The 25,107-nt window shown below is 37.8% G+C and overlaps 3 protein-coding genes across 5 annotated transcripts; 1 reads left to right on the forward strand and 2 right to left on the reverse strand.

Annotated features, from left to right (window-relative positions):
- The first annotated feature begins 562 nt into the window (after window positions 1–562).
- LOC21400655 lies at window positions 563–15,020 on the forward strand. 3 transcript variants are annotated; one of them, XM_024175545.1, is made up of 19 exons: window positions 563–757; window positions 1,342–1,714; window positions 1,835–2,083; window positions 2,430–2,620; window positions 2,710–2,881; window positions 3,372–3,509; window positions 3,584–3,758; window positions 4,204–4,349; window positions 4,582–4,758; window positions 4,964–5,074; window positions 5,566–5,682; window positions 5,792–5,939; window positions 11,481–11,644; window positions 11,735–11,821; window positions 12,258–12,586; window positions 12,991–13,078; window positions 13,235–13,374; window positions 13,612–13,870; window positions 14,262–15,020. In XM_024175545.1, exons 2-19 carry the CDS (start codon window positions 1,424–1,426, stop codon window positions 14,592–14,594), a joined length of 3,315 nt encoding a protein of 1,104 aa, XP_024031313.1. In that variant the 5' UTR covers window positions 563–757; window positions 1,342–1,423; the 3' UTR covers window positions 14,595–15,020. The 3 variants fall into 3 exon arrangements, with proteins under 3 accessions (XP_024031313.1, XP_024031315.1, XP_024031314.1); XM_024175547.1 differs by having other exon boundaries at window positions 13,636–13,870; XM_024175546.1 differs by having other exon boundaries at window positions 12,991–13,072.
- A 661-nt stretch (window positions 15,021–15,681) lies between these two features.
- On the reverse strand, window positions 15,682–17,700 carry LOC21400656 (E3 ubiquitin-protein ligase RNF168). Its single transcript, XM_010113339.2, has 5 exons — window positions 17,415–17,700; window positions 17,016–17,214; window positions 16,861–16,910; window positions 16,698–16,772; window positions 15,682–16,624 (listed from the first exon to the last, which is right to left on the reverse strand). Exons 1-5 carry the CDS (start codon window positions 17,645–17,647, stop codon window positions 16,003–16,005), a joined length of 1,179 nt encoding a protein of 392 aa, XP_010111641.1. The 5' UTR covers window positions 17,648–17,700; the 3' UTR covers window positions 15,682–16,002.
- A 1,390-nt stretch (window positions 17,701–19,090) lies between these two features.
- On the reverse strand, window positions 19,091–21,192 carry LOC21400657 (glycosyltransferase family 92 protein RCOM_0530710). Its single transcript, XM_010113340.2, has 2 exons — window positions 20,870–21,192; window positions 19,091–20,755 (listed from the first exon to the last, which is right to left on the reverse strand). Exons 1-2 carry the CDS (start codon window positions 21,000–21,002, stop codon window positions 19,137–19,139), a joined length of 1,752 nt encoding a protein of 583 aa, XP_010111642.1. The 5' UTR covers window positions 21,003–21,192; the 3' UTR covers window positions 19,091–19,136.
- Between the last annotated feature and the right edge of the window lie 3,915 nt (window positions 21,193–25,107).

Genomic DNA, 25,107 nt, shown 5'->3' on the forward strand with positions numbered 1-25,107 from the left:
AATTTGACTCCAAAAGAGAGGGGTGGTAGGAAGCTGGAGGCGGTATTAAGGCTTAGTTCGACACTAGGTTGGGCTTGCGGCGGCACCGATAAATATGGAGGCGGTAGCTCTTGTTAGAGTTAGGAGTTGGATCATACAAATAAAGAAGTTGGTTTTTATTTTTGTTTTAAAAAAAAAATTTAGTTGGTTCTTGTGAGATATGAAGGCATTTTTACATTTTCATAAAAAAAGAGATGCACATGATCGTCTCGTCAAAAATTTTGTTAAAAATTTGATAAAATTGGACAAAAAAAACTTTAATTGCACCAATTTAATAAAGTTGATTATTATTTTATTAAAATTAAAAAAATAAAAGATCTATTTAATTCGTTAATTTAAGTTTTTAATTTGAATTGAGATGAAATTTTATGTGAAAATTTTTTATTATAATAAAAATTAAATATAACTGTTTTTAAAATTTTTTTATTATAATAAAATTTTAATTTTAATTTTAATTAATAAAATGAACGGAACTAAACTGTCGTGTCAATTACCTAAATAAAAAACAAAAGAAATTCTCAGGACCCGACTCGTACAGAGCCGTAGTACTGTACTATTTCCTTGCTCACGGGTCGTCCCAGATTCCGGATCGATGCCATTCCGTCTGCTACGGTACTACTGCTCTAGTCCGAGTTTAAAAAAAAACTCTGCGGCTTTATCGAGATAGATAGATTTATATATCGGCTAATGTTCCGGTGCATGTCCGATTCCCGATCTGGTAACCTCCTTAGTCCCTTTCTTCTTCTTCTTCTTCTTCTTCTTCTTCTTCAAATTTTTGCAGATCTACTTTTCGTTACCTTCCACTTCAAATCATTCACTCTGCTTCCTATTTCTGCAACGCACATGTCTTTCCAAGCTTCAATTCAGCTTCTACGCCACTGATTTCCATTCCATTTAAGCATCTTCTCCATTTCCAGTACCTATTTCGCACTTTCCTAGCTCAATTCCATTTCAACTCTTGCTCTAAGTCTAAAGCTGCTTTGCGTTGCGTTTTCGAGGAAGTAAATTCCTCTTTTCGACTTTTATATTGCTTCTAAAGATTGATTTTGGTCAGTTTTTCAGAATCTTTAGTTTGATATGGAAAAAAGTAGAAAAGATCATTACCATTACGTAATCTCTCACTTTTTATTGCTTTTAGTTTATTGTGACACTTGAAAAGGACTTCGAAAAGTGGTTTTTTTTCATGATTTGAATCGAAATTGAGATTATGGCCTATTAATAGTATAACTAAACATGTTTAATTGGTCTTAATCGCATTTCAATGTCGACTTATGAGTTGTTTGTTTATTTATTTATATGCAGAGGCGACATTTTCGGTGAATGAGGAAAATCTAAGCAAATCTGATATAGATAGAAGTCGTGGAGTAAGAGAATTGTTGGAAGAATGCAAGGTTTTAGAGCCAAATGTGGAGTAACGGCTGTTGTGATATTGGCCATATGGATTGGTCTGGCAGCTTTGTATGGTCTGTTAAAACCCATTTCGAATGGCTGTGTTATGACCTACATGTATCCCACGTATATACCGATATCCACAACCGAAGGCGTTTCCTCTGCAAAGTATGGGCTGTATTTGTACCATGAGGGCTGGAAAAAGATTGATTTTAAGGAGCATCTTAAGCAGCTTAATGGGGTTCCGGTGCTTTTCATTCCGGGTAATGGCGGTAGCTTCAAACAGGCAGGTCTTCTTTATTCATTTCTGTCGAATTGAATTCGGTTGGTTCAAGAACTCAATTGTTTAGAATATGTTTAGTGCTCATGTTTATGATTGCCTTTGGATCTTCTGCTGTCATTGTAGGTACGATCTTTGGCCGCTGAATCGGACAGGGCGTATCAAGGAGGTCCGTTGGAGCGTGCATTTTATCATGAAGCTTCCTTAACTCGTGAAGAGGGAGGTGTAGATGCAGATGTAGCTGGCTTTCAGTTACCTAACCAGTATACAAGGCAGTTGGATTGGTTTGCCGTTGATCTTGAAGGAGAGCATTCTGCTATGGATGGTGGTATACTTGAAGAACATACAGAGTACGTTGTGTATGCCATTCACCGGGTATGGGCCTTGCCTTTGTCCTTTTGCAATATTTCCATCGAGATCAGTTTTTTTCCCTTCCTCACTGGCGTCACTTGGTAATGCATTGCAAGAAAGTTTAGAAGGTTATAGAAACGACAAATTTAATTCCATATATTAGTCTTCAAGGGAATTGAGTTCAGTAATAGTGTCTTTATTTTTCATAAATAAACTTGTTTGAGTTAAAGTTTCAGTCTTTGCATTGTACTTGTGCAAATCACTTTTTTTTAGTTTATTTCATTTTTTATTATGCCTTACCATTATATAGCCTTAACCAAGTTATGGTGGGTCAATTGAGTGACATATATTTTGTGTTACCATGGTTTAGATATTAGACCAGTACAAAGAATCTTTTGATGCTAGAGAAAAAGAAGGTGTTGCAGCCTCTGGTTCTTTGCCAAAAAGTGTGATATTAGTTGGTCATTCTATGGGTGGGTTTGTCGCTAGAGCTGCAATTATCCATCCTCGTTTGAGGAAATCGGCAGTTGAAACTGTTCTCACACTTTCAAGTCCTCACCAGTGAGTTTTTAGTAGTTTTTGTACTCTGCTTTACTTTCACAATTAGATGCCTTAAATGGTGTTTAATGGGATTCACCTACTTTATTCAGATCACCTCCTCTGGCATTGCAGCCTTCATTGGGTTATTACTTTGCACGTGTAAATAATGAATGGAGAAAGGGATATGAGGTCCAGACAACTCGAGGAGGACATTATGCATCTGATCCTGTACTTTCTCGTGTGGTTGTTATATCAATTAGCGGTGGTTATAATGATTATCAGGTAATTATGTTTTTGCTTCCTTTTCTATTGGGCATTGATTCACTAATATTGTTTTACTAAAAGGGGTTAGACTAATAGAGTGACGCATCTTTTGTTTTGAATGAAGATACATTACATTTGTATTTGTACATGTTTGAAATATGGCATGCTCTATTTGTTTATCTTGTCTGCATCTTTCATCTATGTGGCATTAAACATTGCTTTCAAGAATTATAGGCACCTATAACTTTGGAATTTTTCAGCCCAACAGTCCGATTTAGTCTTGACCGTGGCTAAAATTAGCATTTTATTGGTCTATTATTCAAAAATAGTTTCAGATGATCACAAAACACGTTCTTTTTATTTTTATTTTTATTTTTGAATATTTTTTAGCATATGAGAATGAAATATATTTCTAATTTTCCATTTTCCACTTTCTATGGATATTATGAGTCATGAACTCTGCTTTGTAACTTGGCTAGGAAGAAGGTTAACTTGTTTTCTTTTTCAGGTAAGGTCGAAATTGGAGTCTCTTGATGGTATTGTGCCTCCTACCCATGGTCTTATGATCAGTAGTACAGGCATGAAAAATGTCTGGTTGTCAATGGAACATCAGGCGATTTTATGGTGTAATCAACTAGTTGTCCAAGTGAGTGAAATTCTCTTTAAGAATCCAAATGTGCAGTTGATTTAGACGATTCTAATCTGTATTTTCTTGTATAGGTCTCACACACTTTACTTAGTTTGATAGACTCGAGAACAAGCCAACCATTTGCTGACACTAGAAGAAGAGTATCAATATTCTCTAGAATGCTGCGCAGTGCTATACCCTACAGTTTCAATTGGATGACACAATCACGCTACTCTGCTGCCTCAAAGGATGTAAAAAATTCAGATGGTATAGTTGAACATCACTATTAATTTCCATGTTTAGTTTAATTGTACCATAATGTCTGTTCATCTAGAGGACAGCATTTATTTTCTTTAAAGAAAATATCTGGAATATCGATAGCACGTCAATTCCTACAAAGGTTACTCATGCAGAAACACCTTGAACCATTGACCTTTCCTTTCATGGAGTGATCTCCACAATAAATGATAATTTTTTTTATTATTTATTTTTTTAATTTTGTATCATATATATAGGCTACTTCCAGTTTCATATTGCTAGAGATGGTCGTTGATTTTGACATTTAAATATTTAGTGATATTTAGATAGGCATGACAGCATTTATATGCTTTTTCACTGTTCAGTTAAAGATTTATAACTTTTTATGTGTTCTTGTCTCATACATTACCTTTAGATTATGCAAATGTTTATTGATGTATCATCATGGTTGTAGGATCTATAGTGCACCCTTCAAATTCTTGTCCAAGCAATATGCACTGGAGTGAGGATAGTCTTGAGAGGGACCTTTACATTAATACGACCACTGTCACTATTCTAGCCATGGATGGTCGCAGGCGGTGGTTGGACATACAGAAATTGGTTAGCTTCATTAATGTTCCATTTATGATCCTTAACAAGTTTAAAATTGTGCCACTCAACTGCTTCAAGCTTCTTATGTTTGGTGTCGTTTTCAACATGTGCTCTCTTCTATACAAATGGCTCTTGGTTCCTGGCCAAATAGAAAAAGGAAAATCTGGGAGAACTATAGTTTAATTAATTTTTATTTCAACCTTTAACTGAGAAATCCTGATGTAGTAATCTTCATTTGTAGGGATCAAATGGAAAAAGCCACTTCATCTTTGTAACAAATCTGGATCCATGTACTGGTGTTAGACTTCATTTATGGCCTGAAAAGGGAAAGTCAGCTTCAGACTTTCCCAGTTGTAAAAGAGTACTTGAAGTGACATCAAGAATGGTTCACATTCCATCAGGACCTGCACCAAGACAGGTACTAGATGCTATATCCATGAGTCTTGCCTATTAACTGGTTGGTTTTCTTGTGATTTTCTTTGCTAGAAATTAAGCAGATTTCTCAATGTCTCATCAACTGGATTTTTAAGATCTTGTTGCTAATCAGACTAGATGGATTAACACATCTATGGTGCACTGTTCGTGTACTTTATTGCTTAACATGTTTTATCTCTACTCTACAGATTGAACCAGGCAGTCAGACTGAGCAGCCTCCACCTTCTGCTATATTTTTGTTGAGACCTGAGGATATGCGTGGTTTCAGATTCTTAACCATCTCAGTTGCACCACGTCCGGTATGTTGCTATGAAATTACTCCAATGAAGAGTTCCTCTCCCATTGATGTGTGTTTGCACCGCGTTTGATTTCAATATTCCTGTGGGGAAAGGCTTTCGTCCTGTTTGAGCGTTTGAGTGCCATACTACTTTCTTTTCATGTTATCACGCAAATTTTAGCTGATCGTATTGGCAGTTACTGTAATAATCTAATGCTTTATCTTTCTAGGAAACATAATAACAATAATAACAATAATAATAATAATAATAATAATAATAATAATAATAATAATGACCTTTTTCATTCAGTCAGGTCATATTGTTTATTTTTCTAGGAAACATAATTATTTTGACACGTTGTCTGCTTCAATCTCTATGCACTTGTTAGTTTTTGATGGTATATGTGGAGTCCTTCATTTTTACTTGTCTATACCACCACTTTTCTTTCTTTTTATGTATGATATCAAGATGATTTACTTGTTATACGTGAGCGCTGACAAGCTAGAGCTCAGACCATTTCAGGCAGACCTCCACCAGCTGCTTCCATGGCTGTGGGACAGTTTTTCAATCCAGAAGGAGTGATGGATATTTCTCCTTGGTTGATGCTTCAGTCTACCTATTCTCATAAGGTTATTATCTCTGGGGAACTGCTTATTTGTAAAATTTTGAAACCTTATGACCTTAAGCTGTACTTAGATGACTCAGTTTTACCTGTTGCATGACTTTAATGCTATGCAGGAAATGTTTTTGAAGGAGGACCATCCTCTTGCTTTAAATCTATCGTTCGGCATTAGCTTAGGCCTTCTTCCTGTTTCCTTGTCTTTGAAGACTGCAGGATGTGGAATTAAAAATTCACTTCCAGATGAAGAGGCCGCAGATGTTGAAAGTAAACTACTTTTGAACGCAGTTTAAATAAATTTGCCTTGCTTTATTAATCGAAAGAAAGTTAACTTAAATAGACTAGGGCTTGAATACCGAGTCCATTATCTTCTCTAAGATAATCTATCCTATTTGAATTCAAATACTAAATGATAATTCCTAATCCAAATAACCGGAAATAATAAACTAAATAATAAAGATAACTATTTGACTTATTCAACCTATCTCTAAAAGATCTTATCTGCTAACACTCCCCCTCAAGCTTGGCCGTAGATATCAATAAGCCTAAGCTTGCCTACAAAATACTCGAACGTTGGTCCAGAAAGTCCTTTGGTGAGTATATCCACAACTTGTTGTCCTGTAGGAATGTACTCAATGTTGATGATTCCCTTCTCTAGCTTTTCAGTAATAAAGTGTCTATCCACCTCCACATGTTTGGTTCTATCATGATGGACTGGGTTGTGTGCTATGCTGATAGTAGCCTTGTTATCACAGTAGAGCTGCATAGGAAACTCACACCTGATCTTTAACTCTTCTAGCAATCGTTTCATCCAAATTGCTTTGCAGATGCCATGAGCCATGGCTCTGTATTCAGCTTCAGCGCTGCTTCTTGCTACTACGGACTGTTTTTTACTGCGCCAAGTCACCAAGTTCCCCCAAAGGCGTGTGCAATATTCGGATGTTGATTTCCTATCTTCGACAGATCCGGCCCAATCGGCATCGGTGAAGATTTCCACTCTCCTGTTTTCTTCTTTTCCAAAAAATAATCCTCTTCCCGGAGTCTTTTTGAGATATCTCAATATCCAATAAATAGCTTTGAAGTGTCCTTGGCGCGGTGAATGCATTTGTTGGTTTACCACACTAACTGCAAAGGCGATGTCCGGTCTTGTATGTGAGAAGTATATCAGCTTTCCCACTAGCCGTTGATATCTTTCTCTATTAGCCATCTCTCCACCAATTGCTTTTGCCTTGCCTCCTTGTTCAATTGGAGTTTCTATTGGTTTGCACCCTAGCATACTCGTTTCTTGCAATAGGTCTAGTGTATACTTCCTTTGTGATATGGAGATCCCCCTTTTGCTTCTTGCAACTTCCATGCCCAAGAAATATCTCAGCGTACCGAGATCTTAAACTTCAAACTCCTCAGCCATCAACCTTTTAATTCTCGTCATTTCTTCAAAGTTGTCCCCAGTAAGTATTATTTCATCTACATATACTATTAGGACTGTGATCTTTCCATCTGATGAGTGCTTAACAAACAACGTGTGATCGGTTTGTCCTTGTGAGTATCCGTGGCTTTTGATCACCTTTGAAAATCTATCAAACCATGTGCGCAGAGATTGTTTTAGTCCATATAGTGATTTCTTCAGCTTGCACACCATCTTGTTTCTCTTACCCTCTTCAAACCCGGGTGGTAGGCTCATATACACTTCTTCCTCCAATTCACCATTTAAAAAAGCATTCTTCACGTCAAGTTGAACTAGAGGCCAATCTAGATTTGCTGCTAATGATAGGACTCTTATTGTGTTGAACTTTGCAACTGGGGCAAATGTCTCAATGTAATCGATTCCATAGGTTTGTGTAAAACCTTTTGCAACGAGCCGTGCTTTGTACCTTTCTATTGATCCATCCGGCTTGAATTTGACAGTGAATACCCATTTGCATCCGACCACACTCTTGCCTTGTGGTAGTTCAACCACACTCCATGTGTTATTTTTCTCGAGCGCTTGCATCTCTTCAAGTACTGCGTTTTTCCATTCAGGAACAGCTAGAGCTTCTTCTATTGACCTGGGAATATTGACACTAGACAACTTTGTGGTGAAGGCACGGAAACATGGAGACAAATTATCATATGACACAAATTTGGATATGGGATGTTGTGTACATGTTCTAACACCTTTCCTATGGGCAATTGGTATATCTAGCGTTTCACAAGTGTCTTCGGAATTACCTGGATCTGAGGAAGTAGTTCCTAGCATTGGTTCGGATTCTGGACAGTGCATGGTGTTCATGAGGGGCATGTTTCCTTGGAATGTTTTTTCCGAGAGTAAACACGTAGCACTTGTTGATTTGGTTCACTGAGGTCTCTTCCTGTTTTTGTTTCATGAACCGGTACTTGTGTTTGCTGTGGCATTTTTTCAGAGGGTGGTATGATGTTGGAAGTGGTAAGGTCGGATGTGGTGGGTGTAGTTGCAACTGTTTCAGTTGCAGTCTCGGGCAGTGAGGTTATAGACATAGGTGGAGTTTCGGATATAGGCAGAGCAATGGTGTCCCAATCCCATATATGAGCTTCTTGATCATGATTCTCCCCCTGAAGCGAATTGGGGGAATAATATGGCATGTCTTCGAAGAAGGTGACATCACGTGAGATAAACATTTTCTTTTGCTTAGGGCAGTAGCATCGGTATCCTTTCTGGGTAGGAGAATAGCTGAGAAAGATAGTCTTAATTGCTCGAGGGTCAAGTTTGGTTCGGTTTTGGGGATGAATATGGACAAAAGTAGTGCAGCCAAACGTCTTGAGCGGAAGGTTATTTATGGTTTTAAGATGTGGATAGGTCTTTGTGAGCTGGGATAATGGGGAATGGAATTTTAAGGTGCGGGTAGGTAGGTGGTTTATGAGAAATGCAACAGTTAAGATAGCATCTCCCCATATGTATTTGGGAACATTCGTTGTAAACATGAGTGCGCGAGCTACTTCCAATAAGTGCCTGTTTTTCCTTTCCGATACTCCGTTTTGTTGCAGGGTATCAACACATGAACTTTGATGAATGATTCCTTGTTGTAGCAAGTACTCTCCCAAGATAGACTGAAAGTATTCTCTCCCGTTATCTGTTCTCAATACACATACTTTTTTCTGAAACTGGGTTTGGATCATGTTATTGAAATTTCGGAACACTTGGCAGGTTTCTGATTTCTCTCGAAGAAGGTATACCCAAGTTGTTCGTGTGTGATCATCAATAAACGTCACAAACCATCTTTTTCCATTTGTTGTGGTAATCCTTGACGGTCCCCAGATATCACTATGAATTAAAGAAAGTGGGCTAGAGGGCATATAAGGTTTGGGAGAAAATGGTACTTGAGTGTGTTTCGCATATTGACAAATATCACAATGAAAAGAAACGGTACTTTTATTCTTAAATAAGGGTGGTAATAAATGCTTTATATATAAAAAATTACGGTGGCCAAGTCTATGATGCCACAACATTATTTCCCTATTATTAGAAACAGAAACTGATGAAACTCCAGATGCAAATGCTTGTTGACTCTCACTCTTTATGAGCTCGAGGTAATAAAGCCCCTTATGAACTTTAGCATTGCCAATCGTCCTCTCCGATGATAGGTCCTGAAAATAACATTTAGAATGGTGAAAAATAGCAACACAGTTATTATCATGAGTGAGTTTACTTATGGATAACAAATTGCATCTTAAGTTAGGAACATGAAGAACCGACTCAAGTGTTAAGTCTTTGGATACTTGAATTGACCCTATTCCGACAACTGAAGATAAGGATCCATTTGCAATTTTTACTTTAACAGGACTATGACTAGGGGTATAAGAGAGGAAAAAAATCAGAGACACCTGTCATGTGGTCGGAGGCACTAGAATCAATGATCCATGGTTCCTTAGAGTGGAAGGTAGACTTAAAGGATGAGTGAAAGTTACCAATCTGGGCTACAGAACAGGATCTGGGATTTGGAGTTGACGAGGATGAGGCAGGTGATTGGTTGAGGAGGCGACAGAGTTGCTCAATCTGTTCTTTGCGAAACGGAAGGGATTTCTGGTTTTCTGTCTCTTCTCCTTTGTCTTGGTTTGATTGAGTTTGAAGCGCTCGTCCTTCATTCTGTCTTCGGGGAACCCAATTTGCGGGTTTACCATGAATTTTCCAGCATGTGTCACATGTATGTCCTTGTCGATTACAATGGTCACACCACATTCGTTCTCCTCGCCGTGGGTTTCTAGACTCACTGTTGTTCCTTATTGGTTGTGCAGTATTCCTGATTGCCAGAGCCGAGCCCTCTGTTGATGCTCCACCGGATGTTTCTTCCTCTAACAACATGACCTTCCGGCGATTCTCTTCTCTACGAACCTCGGCAAAGGCTTCTTCGGTTGTTGGGAATGGCATTCTGCTTAAAACACGGCCCTTGACTTCATCAAGATCCCGATTCAATCCTGCAAGAAAATCAAATACCTGTTCTTTTTCAAGAGTTTGTCTCGGCTTTACATTGCATGTAGGACAAACCGAATCTTCTTCCAGGAAAAAATCCAATTCCTGCCAATTGTCTTGCAGATCGGTGAAGTACTCGGTAACCGATTTGGTTCCTTGCTTCATCTCCTTCAGTTTTGTGCGAATTTCGAAAACCTGTGAGGCATTGCCAAGATCGGAATATGTTCTTTTTGTAGTATCCCATACGTCTTTAGCAGTAGGAAGAAATAGATATTGGCGGCTGATCATGGGCTCCATGGAGTTGATAAGCCATGCGTGTACAATAGAGTTTTCGGCAAACCACTTTTTGTATGTAGAGTCGGTCGGTGCTGGAGCTTTAGCTTCACCAATGATGTATTCGAATTTTCTCCTGCCACCATTGAAGATAATTTTTTCCATTGAGTTTGTGAGCCGTAATTTGGAGAGAGTTATTGTCTCCACCTTGAAACGCCGTGACGGATTGATTAGCGTGAGTTTTATTGGAGTTTTCTGATTTGGAATCATCTCCACGTGAGGACCCCATCATGGCTGTTTTTGCCATTGAAATATTCAGAGTTCAAGGCTTTGATACCATGAACGCAGTTTAAATAAATCTGCCTTGCTTTATTAATCAAAAGAAAGTTAACTTAAATAGACTAGGGCTTGAATACCGAGTCCATTATCTTCTCTAAGATAATCTATCCTATTTAAATTCAAATACTAATTGATAATTCCTAATCCAAATAACTGGAAATAATAAACTAAATAATAAAGATAACTATTTGACTTATTCAACCTATCTCTAAAAGATCTTATCTGCTAACAACTTTCATAATTTATTTCTTTAATAGCCAGTCTGATGTTATTTTTTCTACTGTTCCTTGTTATGGATTTTGGGTCCCTCCATGTGCTCTGTGCTAGGCTTAAATGATGTTTGACGTCACAAATGTAAAAGAATTGAATCAGAGATGATTTGGTTCTGTTACTTTTAATTACATATGACCAGAAAATCACTTTGAAAAGTGTCCTAACAGTTTCCCCTGCGGGCACACAGTTTGTTTTTAGCATCGTAAAATCCTTTGGCTTTTACGTATGCCGAGACTGAAAATATTGACCAAGGTCAAGATGTAGCCATGTGCACATACTGCACATTAAGATAGTTTCTATGTTGTTTACACATCTGAGACTAGAGTAGTAGAAGGCCCAAATGCTTGATTGTAAGCTATATTTTAAGCTAGGCTCCTTGATTTTTCATACTCGTTTGAATGTATATAAAAGATTAAGTTAAAATAATGCATGCCATTGATTTTCTTTCATGATATGTTGCCACTTCATTTTCTTATTTTATTCTATTTTTCCTGTTATAGGGCTTTGTAAACTACGTTGTTTCCCACCTATAGCATTCGCTTGGGATTACATATCAGGTCTTCACGTGTTTCCAAATTTACAGAGGGAGACGATTGTTGTTGACTCCTCACCGGCACTTTGGAGTTCAGCTCCGAGTTCCGAGAAGACAAATGTTTTGTTGCTGGTATGAGTTTCTTTTTCGTGCGTGTTTTGTTTCATTCTACGACTTTAGATATTTGTTTTAAAAATTTTGCAATTCTGCTGCTCTTTGCAGGTGGATCCACATTGTTCATACAAAACTACCGTTTCTGTTTCTTTCATACAAGTCGCTAGTAGATTTTTTCTCATATATAATCCACAAGTGAGTTTCTATGCCGAGGCAGATGCATGGTCTGTATTCTCAGTGTTGGCCTATTTGTCTTGTTTTGTTTTTTGTTTGTGTTGTTTGTTTTAAGTGCTTATGCTAAAGCAAAACTTATCGTCATTTTTTTTTTCTTTTGGGGTTTTTTTCCGTAATCCATCATGTTTTTTTTCTCAAGTAAGTCATGCGTTAAATAAAAAGAAAATAATGACATGCAAACATCTCTATCCATTTTCTTGAAATGCAAGCTAAAAACGCATAATTACTTGTTAAAACAGGGGTTTTCTATATGAATATAAACTTATTTGTCTACTAGTTTATAACATAAACCAGAGGAAAGCCATTACTAATTTCCCAAGTGTGGTTGTGAAGAAGAAAAAAATTAATAGTGTAGAGTTTGCTGATCTTGTATAAGGTTAAACTCTCTTTCCTGCAGATAGTTGGTTTCTCTGTCGTTGTTATCTTTTTTGCTCTGATGCGGCAAGCACATGCGTGGGATCTTGATCTGCCAATACCTTCGATGCTGACAGTAGTGGAGACAAATTTGAGATTTCCGCTGCCATTTCTCTACCTGGGCATTACACCCATTTTGCTATCCATGTTCCTTTCCTTTTTCATGTCTCAACCACTTCCACCGTTTGCCAGCTTCACCTTTGTTTCCTTGATTTGTTATTTTCTTGCAAATGGGCTTGTAATAGTTCTGATATTGATATCCCAACTGGTCTTTTATGTGGCTGCTGTCATACATATATTCATCAAAACGAGGTTAGTAACTCTTTATACCAGCATCTTTTATGTGCAAGTAGATTCTGAGATAATGTTCTTTTAATTGAAAAGTGGATATTTTTATACCAACTTACCAATGATAATGGGATAGAAATCAATCAGATTTGTTTTTTAAATGCCAGCCTTTGCATATAATAATCCTCTTTCTCGCTTCTAGTTACGGATACCATTTGAAAACGTTTAAATGTTTAAGTTGCATTCTAAAATATTGTTCTACAGTCTTAGGTGTGCTTTTCTTCCCCATCATGGATGTGAAAAGTAAAATCTTTTGACCTGTTTCCAGGAATCTGAGGCATATATCAGTATATATGTCAATCTTCTGAATGCAAGTAAAATTTCCACATATTGTGCTGAATGACAGGATTTAAATTAATGTGTTACAGGTGGCAATCATGGGAAGGAAATGTCTGTTCTGTGTTTATTCACTGGTTTTTCAATCTGTCTGCTGGCTTCTCTTCATTAAAGGTATATGTAAGTCTCTCTATAAATTTTGTAATGATTAGCTGCCTAGCTACTACAGTATTTAGGTTTTTACCAAGCTATGGTCTGTACATATATTACCTATTTTTACATTACGTACTTCATGAGTTTTGGTCGACACATTAAATTACTTTGTTGATAAAACAGGTGGTGAGGGTTTTAAGAGTCAATCCGTCCCTTGTTACGGCACTTTCTGCAATTACCTTGGCGTGCTTGGTTCATCCAGCCTTAGGTCTATTCATACTCCTTTTCTCTGATGCTTTGTGCTGTCATAATGCACTTTCTAGGTATACTTTGATCTGAACTCCTTATCTTTTTTGTTACTATTTGTATTGCGTATGAACTATGAAATTGATGGATTCTGTTATAATTCTCTTTTTTTTTTTTCCTTTTTTTTATGTTGTAAAACTGAATTTTTGCGACTGAGAATAATTTCCCCAATTCTTCAAACTCGTTCGTTGCTTTTCATCACTTACAACTCTGTGACAGCTAACTCTAAGAGTTGCTTCATGTTTTTGTAACAGTTTTTTGACGGCTTCATTTCGCAGCCATGCACGGAACAATGATGTATTTGATTATAAAAAAGGAGACAGTGATGGGTCTGAGCAACTTCCCTTCACATTTGATGGTTCCCCTTTGAAAGAGAGCTGTTCTAACAGCTCAGACTCTTCAAAAAGTTACAGTGAAACACAACTAGAGCTCTTCCATCATAGGCATGGTTTGTTGGTTTTACACCTCGTTGCAACTCTGATGTTTGTACCGTCCCTTGCAGCTTGGTTGCAGGTATGGATCTTGTATTGAATACATATTCCTCATCACATTCTACTTTCCACGAATATATGGTTTCAATCTGTTAGGACGCAATACCCAAATCAATTGCTAAACCGAAAATGACTTTGATAGATCATCAGTGTTGTGCTTCATTGGCTCGGCATATAAACCTCAATTAACAGCTGAAAGCGATAAGAATTTGCTTTGGAAGCTAAAAACAAAGTTGATTTGCCATACTTCTAATCCAAACACAAGTACGAAACATGGGTTTTACATATGACAAAATAGCTTCGATTGCCAAACAAAGCCCAGTTTTCCTTATTCTTGTTGCAAATTTATTTATTTATTTTTCTCTCTATTTTCTCACCATGAGTTATTTCATCGTTGAACTTTGTGATTTCAGAGAATAGGGATGGGTGAGAGCCTCCCTTGGTTTCTGGATTCAGTTCTTTGCACTGGTGTGATCCTTCATGGCATTTGCAAGTCAAAGCCTGAGTATAATTCCTTCTCGTTTTCATTTCCTGGCATTCCACTCCTGGAAGTGAGGTTGAACCTTGTCTACCTGATTGCTGGATACTTTTCCTATCTCTCTGGCCTGGCCTTGGCTCCATACAGAGTTTTTTACGTTATGGCTGCTATAGGTTTCATTTCTTTTGTTTTGAGGATTTTACAAATAAGAAACAGGGACAAGGGAGAGACTCCTTTCGGTAGCCGAAAGCACTCACATAGACACTGAGCGAGCGTCTTCATAAGCTACACATTTATACTATTCACTGATCCAGAAGGCTTCCTGTCCAAATATGTTGCGATATGTGGACTTGATGAAAGGTGGATGTTTTATCGAACATGAAACAAACACAATACCGTAGATTCAGCTTCAGATTTGTCCGATTTGTAAGATACAAGCAAATGTCCCCGGTGATGAAATAGTCAACACGAGTGAAAGGAAGAAATTTTTTCTTGTAAATTGATGAGCACTTTGATCATGTACTAGAGCTTTTTCTCAATGGCTTGAGGATTTTGTGATCTTACTTTTAGGACATCAATGATTCAATTCTGCTATGTTACTGTAGGAATGAGTTGATTTGCTTAGCACCTTTAGTGGAAAAGGGGCCATTGGTTTGAACTTTCATGTTATAACAAGCCATTAATATCTGAGAAATTTTTTATCATCCATTTTCATGGATTTTCAATCTGTTTGTGATTCATCTTTTTTTTTTTTTCTGTTGATTTCTTGCCTCAACTTATTCGTGATTTACGTTAGAGGATACAAATCAAAGTTAGTCCTCCTAGAAAGTAGAGTGATAATCGCGAAAAAAAAAGAGTAAATTTAAAATAGGAATAATGGATTGAGAGAGAGTAGTGATTAGAATCAAGTTACATGTGTGTTCAAGCAAAAAAAAAAAAAAAAAAAAGAAGAAAAAAGTACCGTGTTTAAGTATTCAAGCATTGGCAATTATTTTATTTATGAAGCCAAGAAACACCCATTTTAAAGTACACAGAACAGCTTGGGACTGAAAAGGTTCATAATTCCGATTAGAACTAGTAAAAGGCAGAAAGACAGGTTGGCAATAAGACTGCCAATGAAGTGAACATGGTTGTTATCAACAGGTAAGAGGAACAACCAGTAGCTGCAGTCTGCAGAGTCTCCGTCCCCTACACCATTACTCGGAGTCGGTGCAGAGGCAAGTGAAAACACCCGGGAACCCCAACCGGTAACCACAAACATGGCAAATACCATGCAAAAAGAAAGAAATGTCAAAATTAATCTCACTTTTATAAGGTGCTTACAGATTATAAGATAAAAAAAATATGTTGGATAATGTGTTGTTAAGATTACAAGGAAAATTTCTGTTGGATGGTGCCTGTTGCTCTTGACAGTTCAAAAACAAAAACAACAAAATCCCCTCAATGATGAGGTCAAGATGAAAACGCACAATGTTTGATTACTGAAAAATGAACGGGCGTACAGTCAGAAGAGAAATTAGTCGTACATCTTTATGATGAATCCTGTGAACTTTTTGAAGGAATGAAATCTCTAACAACCCTAGTTTTGTACAGATGTATCACTCATCATGCATCTTTATGATGAGTGAAATTTTTGCTAGAAAAACATTCATCCATGCAAGTAAACAATCCTGGAACTAAATATTGTATCGATCTCTAACCCTGAGGGTTACGGCTCTAGATGCCATGGCCCTCAAGTTTGCTCTAGCTAAGGAAAAAGAACTACTACCACCGTCACCGCCGCCGCCACCGCCACTAGTATTAGTATTAGTAGTAGTACTAGATTGGTTAACCCTTGTTCCTCTGGTAACCGTAGTAGTACTTGTTCTAGATTGGTTAAGCAGCCTCGTTGTCGTTCCCCTGAAAGCCCCCATAAACTCCTCTCTCTGCAACCTCAGAGCTAATGCCGCGTCCTCGTCTTGGCTCGGTATACACGTGGTATCGCTGCTCGACACCCTTGAAGCTGCTCGGATAATCCTTCTCATTTCTCGTTCTGGGCTTAGTATGGTGTCATCATTTCGGCTCTGTGTCGCTGCTCTTCTTCTTCTTCTTATGGTTTCTGTTCTGCTTGGTAACTGTGATTCTCGTGTGCCTTCATTCCTTAAACTATTGTAAAACGCCATTTCCGGGATTTGTTGATTACGCTCGGATTCTCGACCTTTTGAGGCTCCAGCTGACTTCTTTGCTTCCACTTCTTTCGGAAAAAGAAGCTGTATTGTGTTCCAAAGAACGGTGTTCACTGTGCAGGACCTTCCATTGCTGCAAATCCATAGCAATGATTGAAAAAATTGGAACCCTTGACAAATAAATTTGGTATACGGCTGAAAAGTACCTTATAACCTGTCTGCATTTTGGGCACTTTTTCCCACATTTGCTCGCAGCAGATCGCAAACATTTCAGGCAGAAACTACAATCAAAGAAAACTAATCATACACCATATAGAGGCATAAACAAGTACACAATATTACAACAAAATTAGTTGATCATAAATTTACCTGTGTCCACAAGGAGTAGTGCTAGGTTCTAAGCAAATATCCAGACAGATCTGTCAAGTAACAAGGACATCAACCAAACATGAATAACTAGTCCATTTTTCTTCCGAAAATGGAATTCCATAACTGCATTAACAATGAATAAAAATGTTTCTTACCGCGCAAGAAAGTTCTTCCCTGAGCTTATCCATACAGGGAAGGCCACCGGAATTCTGTTCAGCCAATGAAATATCTCCTCCCGTTTCCTTTCTTTCTTCCTTCAAAGGGGTTGCCTCTTTCTCTGTAGTTGCCCCATCGTCAAGGTCAAGAGAAACCATAGGGATCGAAATCGGACTCCTTTGTTGAGCCCTTCTTTTTCTAAATATTTAATGAATACCCAATAATTAATTTCTGAAAAAAATAGAAAAGAATGGAAATTCGAAGTCTTGTTCAGAAGTCAAGAAAGAAAGTAAATCATATTTAATGAATACCCAATAATTAATTTCTGAAAAAAAATAGAGAAAAATGGAAATTCGAAGTCTTGTTCAGAAATCAAGAAAGAAAGTAAATAAAAGTACCTTCTTGAATTGCTGCTTGGTGGGGTGTTGAACTGAGACAAGGTGCGTTTCCTACGCCGAGAGTCGCGATCGGGCGTGTCGTCGACGATGAGGCTCGCGCACAGAAGGGAGTCTTCGTCCCAACCGGCCATGGCGGCAACCGATTTGAATCTGGGGCTGAATATAAAACCCGATTCTGTTGGTTGGTTCTTTCTTGGGTCTCGCGGACTCTGTTTTCGGTCCTCGCTCCCCATTAATGGTTTCTTCTTCTTTGATTTGATTGTTTTCACTGCTCAGAAGAAGAAGAAGAAGAAGGAGAAGGAGAGCCAAAAAAGAAATCTTCGATTGAGCAGAAAAAACTTATGAGGGACAGAAAAGGGAAAAAGAGTGTAGGACAGTAGGAGACGAGTTCCAACGGTCGCATTTTTTTGAATTGTTTCTAACGGCTATAATTTCGGGCTCCGCTGTCGAAGATATGTGGCTTTCACGACAAAAAAAAAGGGCCAAGGGATCTGAATGAAAACGACACGTGGTTTGCTTAATTTAAAACTACATTGCGTTTTGATATCTACGGAGTACGGATGGCAACGGTTGTCGTTTGCACAGAAGGACGTGTAGTTTTATTCAAAGCCACAACATTATTAATAAGTAATGACTAATGAATAACGATATTCAAAGCAAAAAAAGAAAAAAAAAAGAGTAATGAATAACGATTAATGATTCTACTAAAAAAAAGGATAAATGATAATTATATTCTTTTTTCAAGTGATGTGATTGGTAAATGATATGTTATCTAATTAAGAAATAGGTTCCAATATTTCTTCTTTCTTTTTGATAGGAGATAGGTTCCAATGTTAGAATTATAAAGAATTAGGAAATTATAGGAATATTCCAAAGGATCACAAACTTGTATCAGATTACCCTTCCTTTAACCAAGACTTTCACAAGTGATAATGTGACATTATCCAACGATTATCATCATATATATCAAAATCGAATAAATTATTTCTGTATCTTTATTTACAGAAGGCAAACCTTTATAATCTAGATCTTTAAGGGTGTGTTTGGTAATGAGATTCGTACCTTGATTCGAATCATGGTTCATGATTCGTTACAGTGTTTTCTCCTACAAAAAATACACGTAAATTAAAAATAATTTTAATCCATGAATCAAACGTCTCATAATATTATCTTTTTTGTCTTTGAAAAACAAAAGTGGTTGCGCACAAAGCAGTAGAATATATCCAAGGTACAAGTTTGCGTCACAAGTCATAACACGCTACCATTTATTCCCTTTTAATCACGCGCTTAAATCAATAGCATGTCCTACAGAGATGATGAACAAGCACAGGCTGTATCAAGGCTCCACACACATAAAAATCAAACCAAGAACATAACTAATTATTACCACAAACCATAATTCCTCATTTATCATTTTCATTTATCACGTTAATAAATCTATCTACAAAAGAATCAATTCAATCTACTACTAAATACTAACCCATCCACTATATAACTTTACATATCATTTATGTATAGAAAAATAAAAACCACAAATCCAAAAAAAAAAAAAAAAAAAAAAAAAAAAAAAAAGGGGCCCAAAAAAAAACAAAACCCTATCTAAAAGTGTCATTATCTCTCGTAAAATCATAATAAGCCAAAAAAAAAAAAAAAAAAAAAGAACAAAAAACGGGGCCCAAAAAAACAAAACCCTATCTAAAAGTGTCATTATCTCTCGTAAAATCATAATAAGCCTTTACGCTTTCTCGCTGCCTTGGTCCTCTCTGTTTTGTTCTTGTTATTAGTGTAACCCTTTTCCCATGGCAAAAGATGTGTTTTTGGGTCGGCAAAAGTTCGTAAGACCCGGTCCCTAAGCCCAGTATCAGTGACCTCACAAAATCTGTTGGGCCAATCCGGTGGTTCCACAGCTCTAGTCCCCAACCCTGGGGCTCTATCCTTGGACCCCACATTTTGGTCATCTTGCCAATCAGCCACATAAGTGGCCACTCTCCTATAGAACTTTTCCTTAAACACTTCCCAAACTTGATACTTGTAGTGATTTATCACCATAACCCCCCTATCCATATTGACATACTCAAATCCATCCCTAAGGTGAAAATGGTGCACCACATTGATCAATGATGAATTCAATGCCTCCGGCCTCACAAAACTCTTGTGCCTCTCCGCAATTGCCACCCGGCATGTGTACCCCACCATCACGCCGTGGGCCGGCACGCGCCTGAGTCCCGACGGCCCAAAGCTGTAGCACGACGTACGTAGCTCGGCCACATTGTTGTTATATTGCGTCTGATTGGCAACCACGTCATGCAAAAATAGGCCCGTTGGCAAGTGAATAAACTCGTCCACGTCAATGAACCCGACCCACTCGCACGTGTCACGCGCCCGCAATGCGCAATGGGCGAACCCGGCCTCCTGGGTCTTCACCCACGGCCACGCGTGGCGCGTGACATTGTAATTGGAATTGTACAACGACTCGGCGACAGAATCGAGGTCGTCATCACTGTTGTTGTCGTAAATGTACCACCGTTGGACCCCGATTTCTGAGTGGTACATGATCCATTCCTTCAAGAACCGGGCCTGATTCCGGACCATGGTGCAAACACACATCTCGTGCTGTTTACGTGTCATCGGGTCGGGTATGTGCCGGATCTTGGGCCGGGCTACGGTTTTTAATGTTTTCCTGCCCTTCATTCTGACAGAGACCTTAACTGAGTTGTGGTTACTGATGTTGGGCCTGTGTGGGCCACTCAGCACACTTAGAGGCGTTTTGCACCGTACGATCTCCTGCGCAATGGAAAGTACCTCCGATCTGAGGACGAACTTGGGGTTTGGAGAGGTGAAATCCCAGCCGTACACGCACTCGAACTTGGAGGCGACGGAGACTCTCTCCCGCTTTAGATTGAGGCCCTTCACGAACACCACCGTGGTGTTGTCGCGGTCGATCAGAGCCTCGTACGCCAGCGAGTCCCACTCGTGACGAGGACCGGCGCGAAAATTCCGGCCCTTAGGTTTCAATCCGACCGACACAGTGAATCCACGTGGCGTGAACGGGCACCGCACGATCTGGACACCGGAGTCCTCGCTGGCGTCGACGGAAATCGGCGACCTCTTGAAACGTCGTGGTTTGGTCGCGGAGGAGGAGGTGGTATAGAAAACGCAGGCGAGGTCCTCTTTGGTAAATAAGCGTGACGGAGAAGGGTAATTTAGGAAAACCAAGGCCTGATCTGGTAGCATCACCACTTCTCGTATAGAGATTGATGAGTCGGTCCCTGGAGTCTCGCCGGAGATGGCTTTAGCCGGGGGAGCTCGGCATTTTAAAACCACTACTGGTTTAAGTACTTCTGATAACAAAAAAAAACATAAAAAATTTAAAATAATAATAATAATAATTTATTCTCGTAGAAATTTTATAAAAGAGTAAAAGTTTGGAAACGAAACAATAAATTAAATAGTACCTCCGAAGAGAAGGCGAAAAGTGGAGAAGGTGAAGCCGGAGAAGAAGACGCAAGCGAAAACGACGAAGACGGTGCACCAGAAGAATCTGCTCCAGGAAACGACGATGTCGTTTCTTTTTCTGCGATCCTTCATTTGAACCGGCTCTGTATCAAAGCCGGAGAGAAACCAAGATAATATGGAAGAAGAAAATACTCGTCATTCATTCATTCATTCATACTCATACATTTAATTTAAATTTTTTTTTTGGATTTCTATTTTTGATTTTTGATTCGAGATTATATAAAATCTCTGAATTCGTCTTCAACTTGAAGGCTCCGAGGAATCCGATAGAGATAGAGAGAGAAGGTAAAGATAAAAGTGAAACAGAAAAGTTAGAGAGAGAGAGAGAGAGAAGAGTGTTTGGGAGATTTCGGGTTCTGTTGCGGCTTTTATGGAAGAGAGAGAGAGAGAGAGAGAGAGAGTGAGTGAGGAGAGAGAAGGCCATATCTTGTTGTTTCGACCGTTCGTGTCGGTTTATATGCGGTCGTTAACATGTCAACTAAGCTTTTATCTCCTGCGCTCTTGTCTAGCTCTAGAGCGCTGGACCACAGCCATGTCACCACTTTCATTGGAAGAGAAGAAAGAGAACGTATTGAGTAAGTAGTTATTGGGTATATATGGAAATAACTGTGGGGGTTCTCGTGTAGGATAGATGCCTATGTTTCGTGTTAATTTGTGTCAGTGATAACCCACGATAAGATCTTTTGTGCTATCATGTCAATGATAAGGGGTCCACTTTTTGGGACAATGGGACCCACTAAAAACTACATTCCTCCTTAATTTGCCACGTACTCTTGGAGGCAGGAGGGTGGAGAGAGTGCGAGGCTGAGAATGTTCCGGAAAGGAAGGTTAGAACTTAGAAACTAGAAACTGTAAAACATAGATTCAAAACGCACCGTTTCATCGTCAATTCACTTGACTATACAAAATTACAATTTACAAATAGAACAAGAGAAACAGGTGGCACCAGTGGGGACCATTGCATCGCACATAAATGAGTTTACTGTCCAATGAGAGATAATTGACAATAAATATTGTATGCTCTTATGATTAGCCTAATAATTTCATCTTTTTCTCTTTCTTTTTTTTCCTAGAGTTTTTTTTTTTTTTAAATTAAAATTACGCGTTACTTTATCTCAAATCATTTGATCTAGTGATTATCAGTGTTAATTTGTCAAGCCAATTGTTAGTGATTTATGTACCGGTTTTGTCAAACTTAGAAGATGAGACCCACAAAATGACAATGCATTAGTCAATTTTTTGAAAAAAAAAAAAAAAAGTAATTTAAAAGACTTATAGAAATATTATGATATCAGAAAAATTAATTTTCAAATGCGCAAGTTTTTCCTTTCTACATTAAATACAATAGGTGTAGACTAAGAGTGTACCCTAATAATTTTAGGGAGAAAGGAAATCATTATATGGCATGTAAATCTTTTATAAAAATAGATTTGTCCATATAATTTGTCTATGGCGTAGGACTAAAGCATATTGAAGTGAATTATAAACGTTTGTAAAAAAGCGTTTTATGTCTATTCTTTTCATTTTAAGTTGTAATGGAAGCATTATCAAAGACAGGAGACCTAAATAATGGACTGATGTGCTTCATATTCCTTCATTTTTCTTCCTCTTGAAGGAAGAAAAACTGTGCGAGTCAGTCATGGCTCAAGGTTCTAATAATTGAAGGTATATTGTCAACTTCGGTGGGCTGTGGACCTAAGCTAGGCCCAATGCATGTGCCCACTTTGAGATGTGAAAGATTTGTCCAAGGCCACTTTGGGCCCAATTCGATATCTTAGTAAACCCAATATTAGCCTGAGCCTGGACGTAGTGCTTTCGATTAGACCTCAAGCTGAGCAACGAGAATATTCCACCTATGAAGTCCTTCGGAGCCATGCGACAATAGTTTTGTCACCTCTAAAAGAATTTTCTTTTATTTTATTTGTTTAGATGTGTTGACGGTGAAGGATGCTATTTTAGGGGTTGTTTGGTTGGCGGATTCGTATCCTGATTCGAATCATGGTTCATAATTCGTTACAGTATTTTCTCTCACAAAAAATACACGTAAATAAAAAATAGTTATAATCTTATGATTCTAATCTATGAACCAAACGTCTCCTTAGTTTATGGTAAGAACTGTGCTTTAACCGTTGAATCAGTTTTTTAATGGTCTAATCGAATAGTTATGTAACACGCACTTACAAATTTGTAACGCGGACATAAAATTAATTTAAAGATTTTTACGGGTGAAGTAAAATAAAGCTTTCCTTTTTTAAGAAAAAAAAAAATTTCCTTTGTTTATGTGTCTTGTTTAGTGGATTTTCAATGCCGCTGTATCCTTTCTTGTGTCAGGATCGCAAAATTAATTTATTAGAATCAGAAGAAGGCATCGTTACAACTTGATAACGAATTATGTTTAAGTTGTGTTTGCATCATCTTTGGTAGGTGTTATTTGACAACTCCACGGCTAAAGACTTTGGGGGGCAGTTTTGTCGTGAGCCAATGGATCTTTGTACTCGACTTCTTTTATTGCAACCACATGATGTCACGGCTTGCGATGGGTCCAATATTCCCAGCAGGGCCAGCAGGGCATATTTTTTTTTAGTCCTGTAATTTCATGGTAGGATTTTTGTTTGTTGTGATCATGAACAACAGAAATGGACAAGAAATAAGGATCCAAAATAGAGTAATCGCATCAAGTTATACAAGTTTGCAGACGGGATATAACCATGTTCAGTGGTTGCTTGTTTCAGATTAACCAAAACATTTGTTATACACACTGGATAGTGATGACATCTGATAGCATAATTCTACTGAAAAGTTCCTAATAAAGTCTATATATAATATGTGTTGAATTGTAATATTCATGCATTATCAAGTTCCTAATAAACATATTGTGGTGTCTGACATCATTACTCACATGAAAAGATTATAAATTATAATAATGTTCGACTTCATTAGTACCATTTATCAATATTTTTCTATGTAACAACATAAAATTTGAAGTGATCATGTAAACTCTACTTTGTTGAGTCCTTAAAATAGGAAGCCGGAAAGGTGACAACTGATAAACTCGCTAAGTAGTAGTCTAGATGGGGTTGTACTAGATAATGCCTTAGTAGCAACAACAACAAAAAAAAAAGGTTGTTGTAGAAAAAAAAACTTCAAGACATGCTAGGTGTTTTTTGCATTGTGTATGCGACATTTCTATTTTGTGCAAAACGCATCGATTATGATCTGAAGCAGTTATCATCATAATTAAGGAAAGAAAGCAATGAGAAATATTTTCTTTTTCCAGCTAAAGAAAAAGGAACCAAAAAAAAAAAAAAAAAAAAAAACCAAAAAAAAAAAAAAATTTTCCCCTAGAATAATGTTTCCCTTCCCCAGTTTAGGGTGGCCCAAATGTTTGTGCTTGAGATGACCGTGCATCCCAAAAAGATCATTGGGAATATTCTAATTCATGAACCGAAATATTATGATTGTTCATTGACTCAACATATAAATTATTTTATATCCTAGGCCGATGTATGGATGTATTTTGAACTAAATTATTCCCTTCTTAATTCATAGCACGATTTTTGGTCTGCACAGACATCTATATTTATATCTTCGCATATTAAACGTACCAAAAATTTATAAATACATTGCTTCATGTTTTCTTTCCGAAATTACAGAAGGAATGCTAAAATGAACTTTTGTTATTATTACAAGGTTAACTTGATCATTTACTACTCGTGATGAATTTTTGCATTGAATGGGAGTAGTAACAATATTCATGACTTCTGATTCCAAACATATTGGGCCTGTTTGATTCTGTTTTCGTTTCCGTTTTTCACGTTTTCTAATAACCAAAAATTGAAAATGCTCTGAGAAAGCCGTTTGGCAGCATTTCTTGAAAAACAGAAAATGAAAACGTCCCCCCACTAGCTGTCTCCGACTGCACCCCCCTCCCCCCACGCATCTCCTTTTCATTTTCATATAAAAAACAAAAACGTTGTGGAACTAATTTCAAACGCACCCATTGACTCACGAGTTGCAAAATGAGATTTGTCTTTTTGATCCGAGAGTAAAATAAAAAAAATAAAAAAAAAGAGGGGGGAAGATTTTGAGGTAGAAGAAGTGAAAGTAAATCGAGAAGAAGAATCTAAAAATCAGAAGCGAAAAACGAGATAGAGAAAAACTCAAACCGATATATATA

The sequence above is a fragment of the Morus notabilis genome, unplaced genomic scaffold (assembly GCF_000414095.1).
Source record: "Morus notabilis unplaced genomic scaffold, ASM41409v2 Scaffold168, whole genome shotgun sequence".
NCBI lineage: Eukaryota > Viridiplantae > Streptophyta > Magnoliopsida > Rosales > Moraceae > Morus > Morus notabilis.

What these genes read in the sequence shown, in the direction of transcription:
- LOC21400656 (XM_010113339.2), bottom strand. Translation starts at nt 17,647, where the DNA reads ATGGGGAGCGAGGACCGAAAACAGAGTCCGCGAGACCCAAGAAAGAAC. An exon ending in GGGAAGAACTTTCTTGCGCG is followed by an intron (nt 16,911 to 17,015) that starts GTAAGAAACATT and finishes GTTACTTGACAG; the next exon opens with ATCTGTCTGGATATTTGCTT. An exon ending in ACTACTCCTTGTGGACACAG is followed by an intron (nt 16,773 to 16,860) that starts GTAAATTTATGA and finishes CTTTGATTGTAG; the next exon opens with TTTCTGCCTGAAATGTTTGC.
- LOC21400655 (XM_024175545.1), top strand. Translation starts at nt 1,424, where the DNA reads ATGCAAGGTTTTAGAGCCAAATGTGGAGTAACGGCTGTTGTGATATTG. An exon ending in AGTCTACCTATTCTCATAAG is followed by an intron (nt 5,683 to 5,791) that starts GTTATTATCTCT and finishes AATGCTATGCAG; the next exon opens with GAAATGTTTTTGAAGGAGGA. An exon ending in AGAGGCCGCAGATGTTGAAA is followed by an intron (nt 5,940 to 11,480) that starts GTAAACTACTTT and finishes TTCCTGTTATAG; the next exon opens with GGCTTTGTAAACTACGTTGT.
- LOC21400657 (XM_010113340.2), bottom strand. Translation starts at nt 21,002, where the DNA reads ATGAAGGATCGCAGAAAAAGAAACGACATCGTCGTTTCCTGGAGCAGA. An exon ending in TTTTCGCCTTCTCTTCGGAG is followed by an intron (nt 20,756 to 20,869) that starts GTACTATTTAAT and finishes TTTTGTTATCAG; the next exon opens with AAGTACTTAAACCAGTAGTG.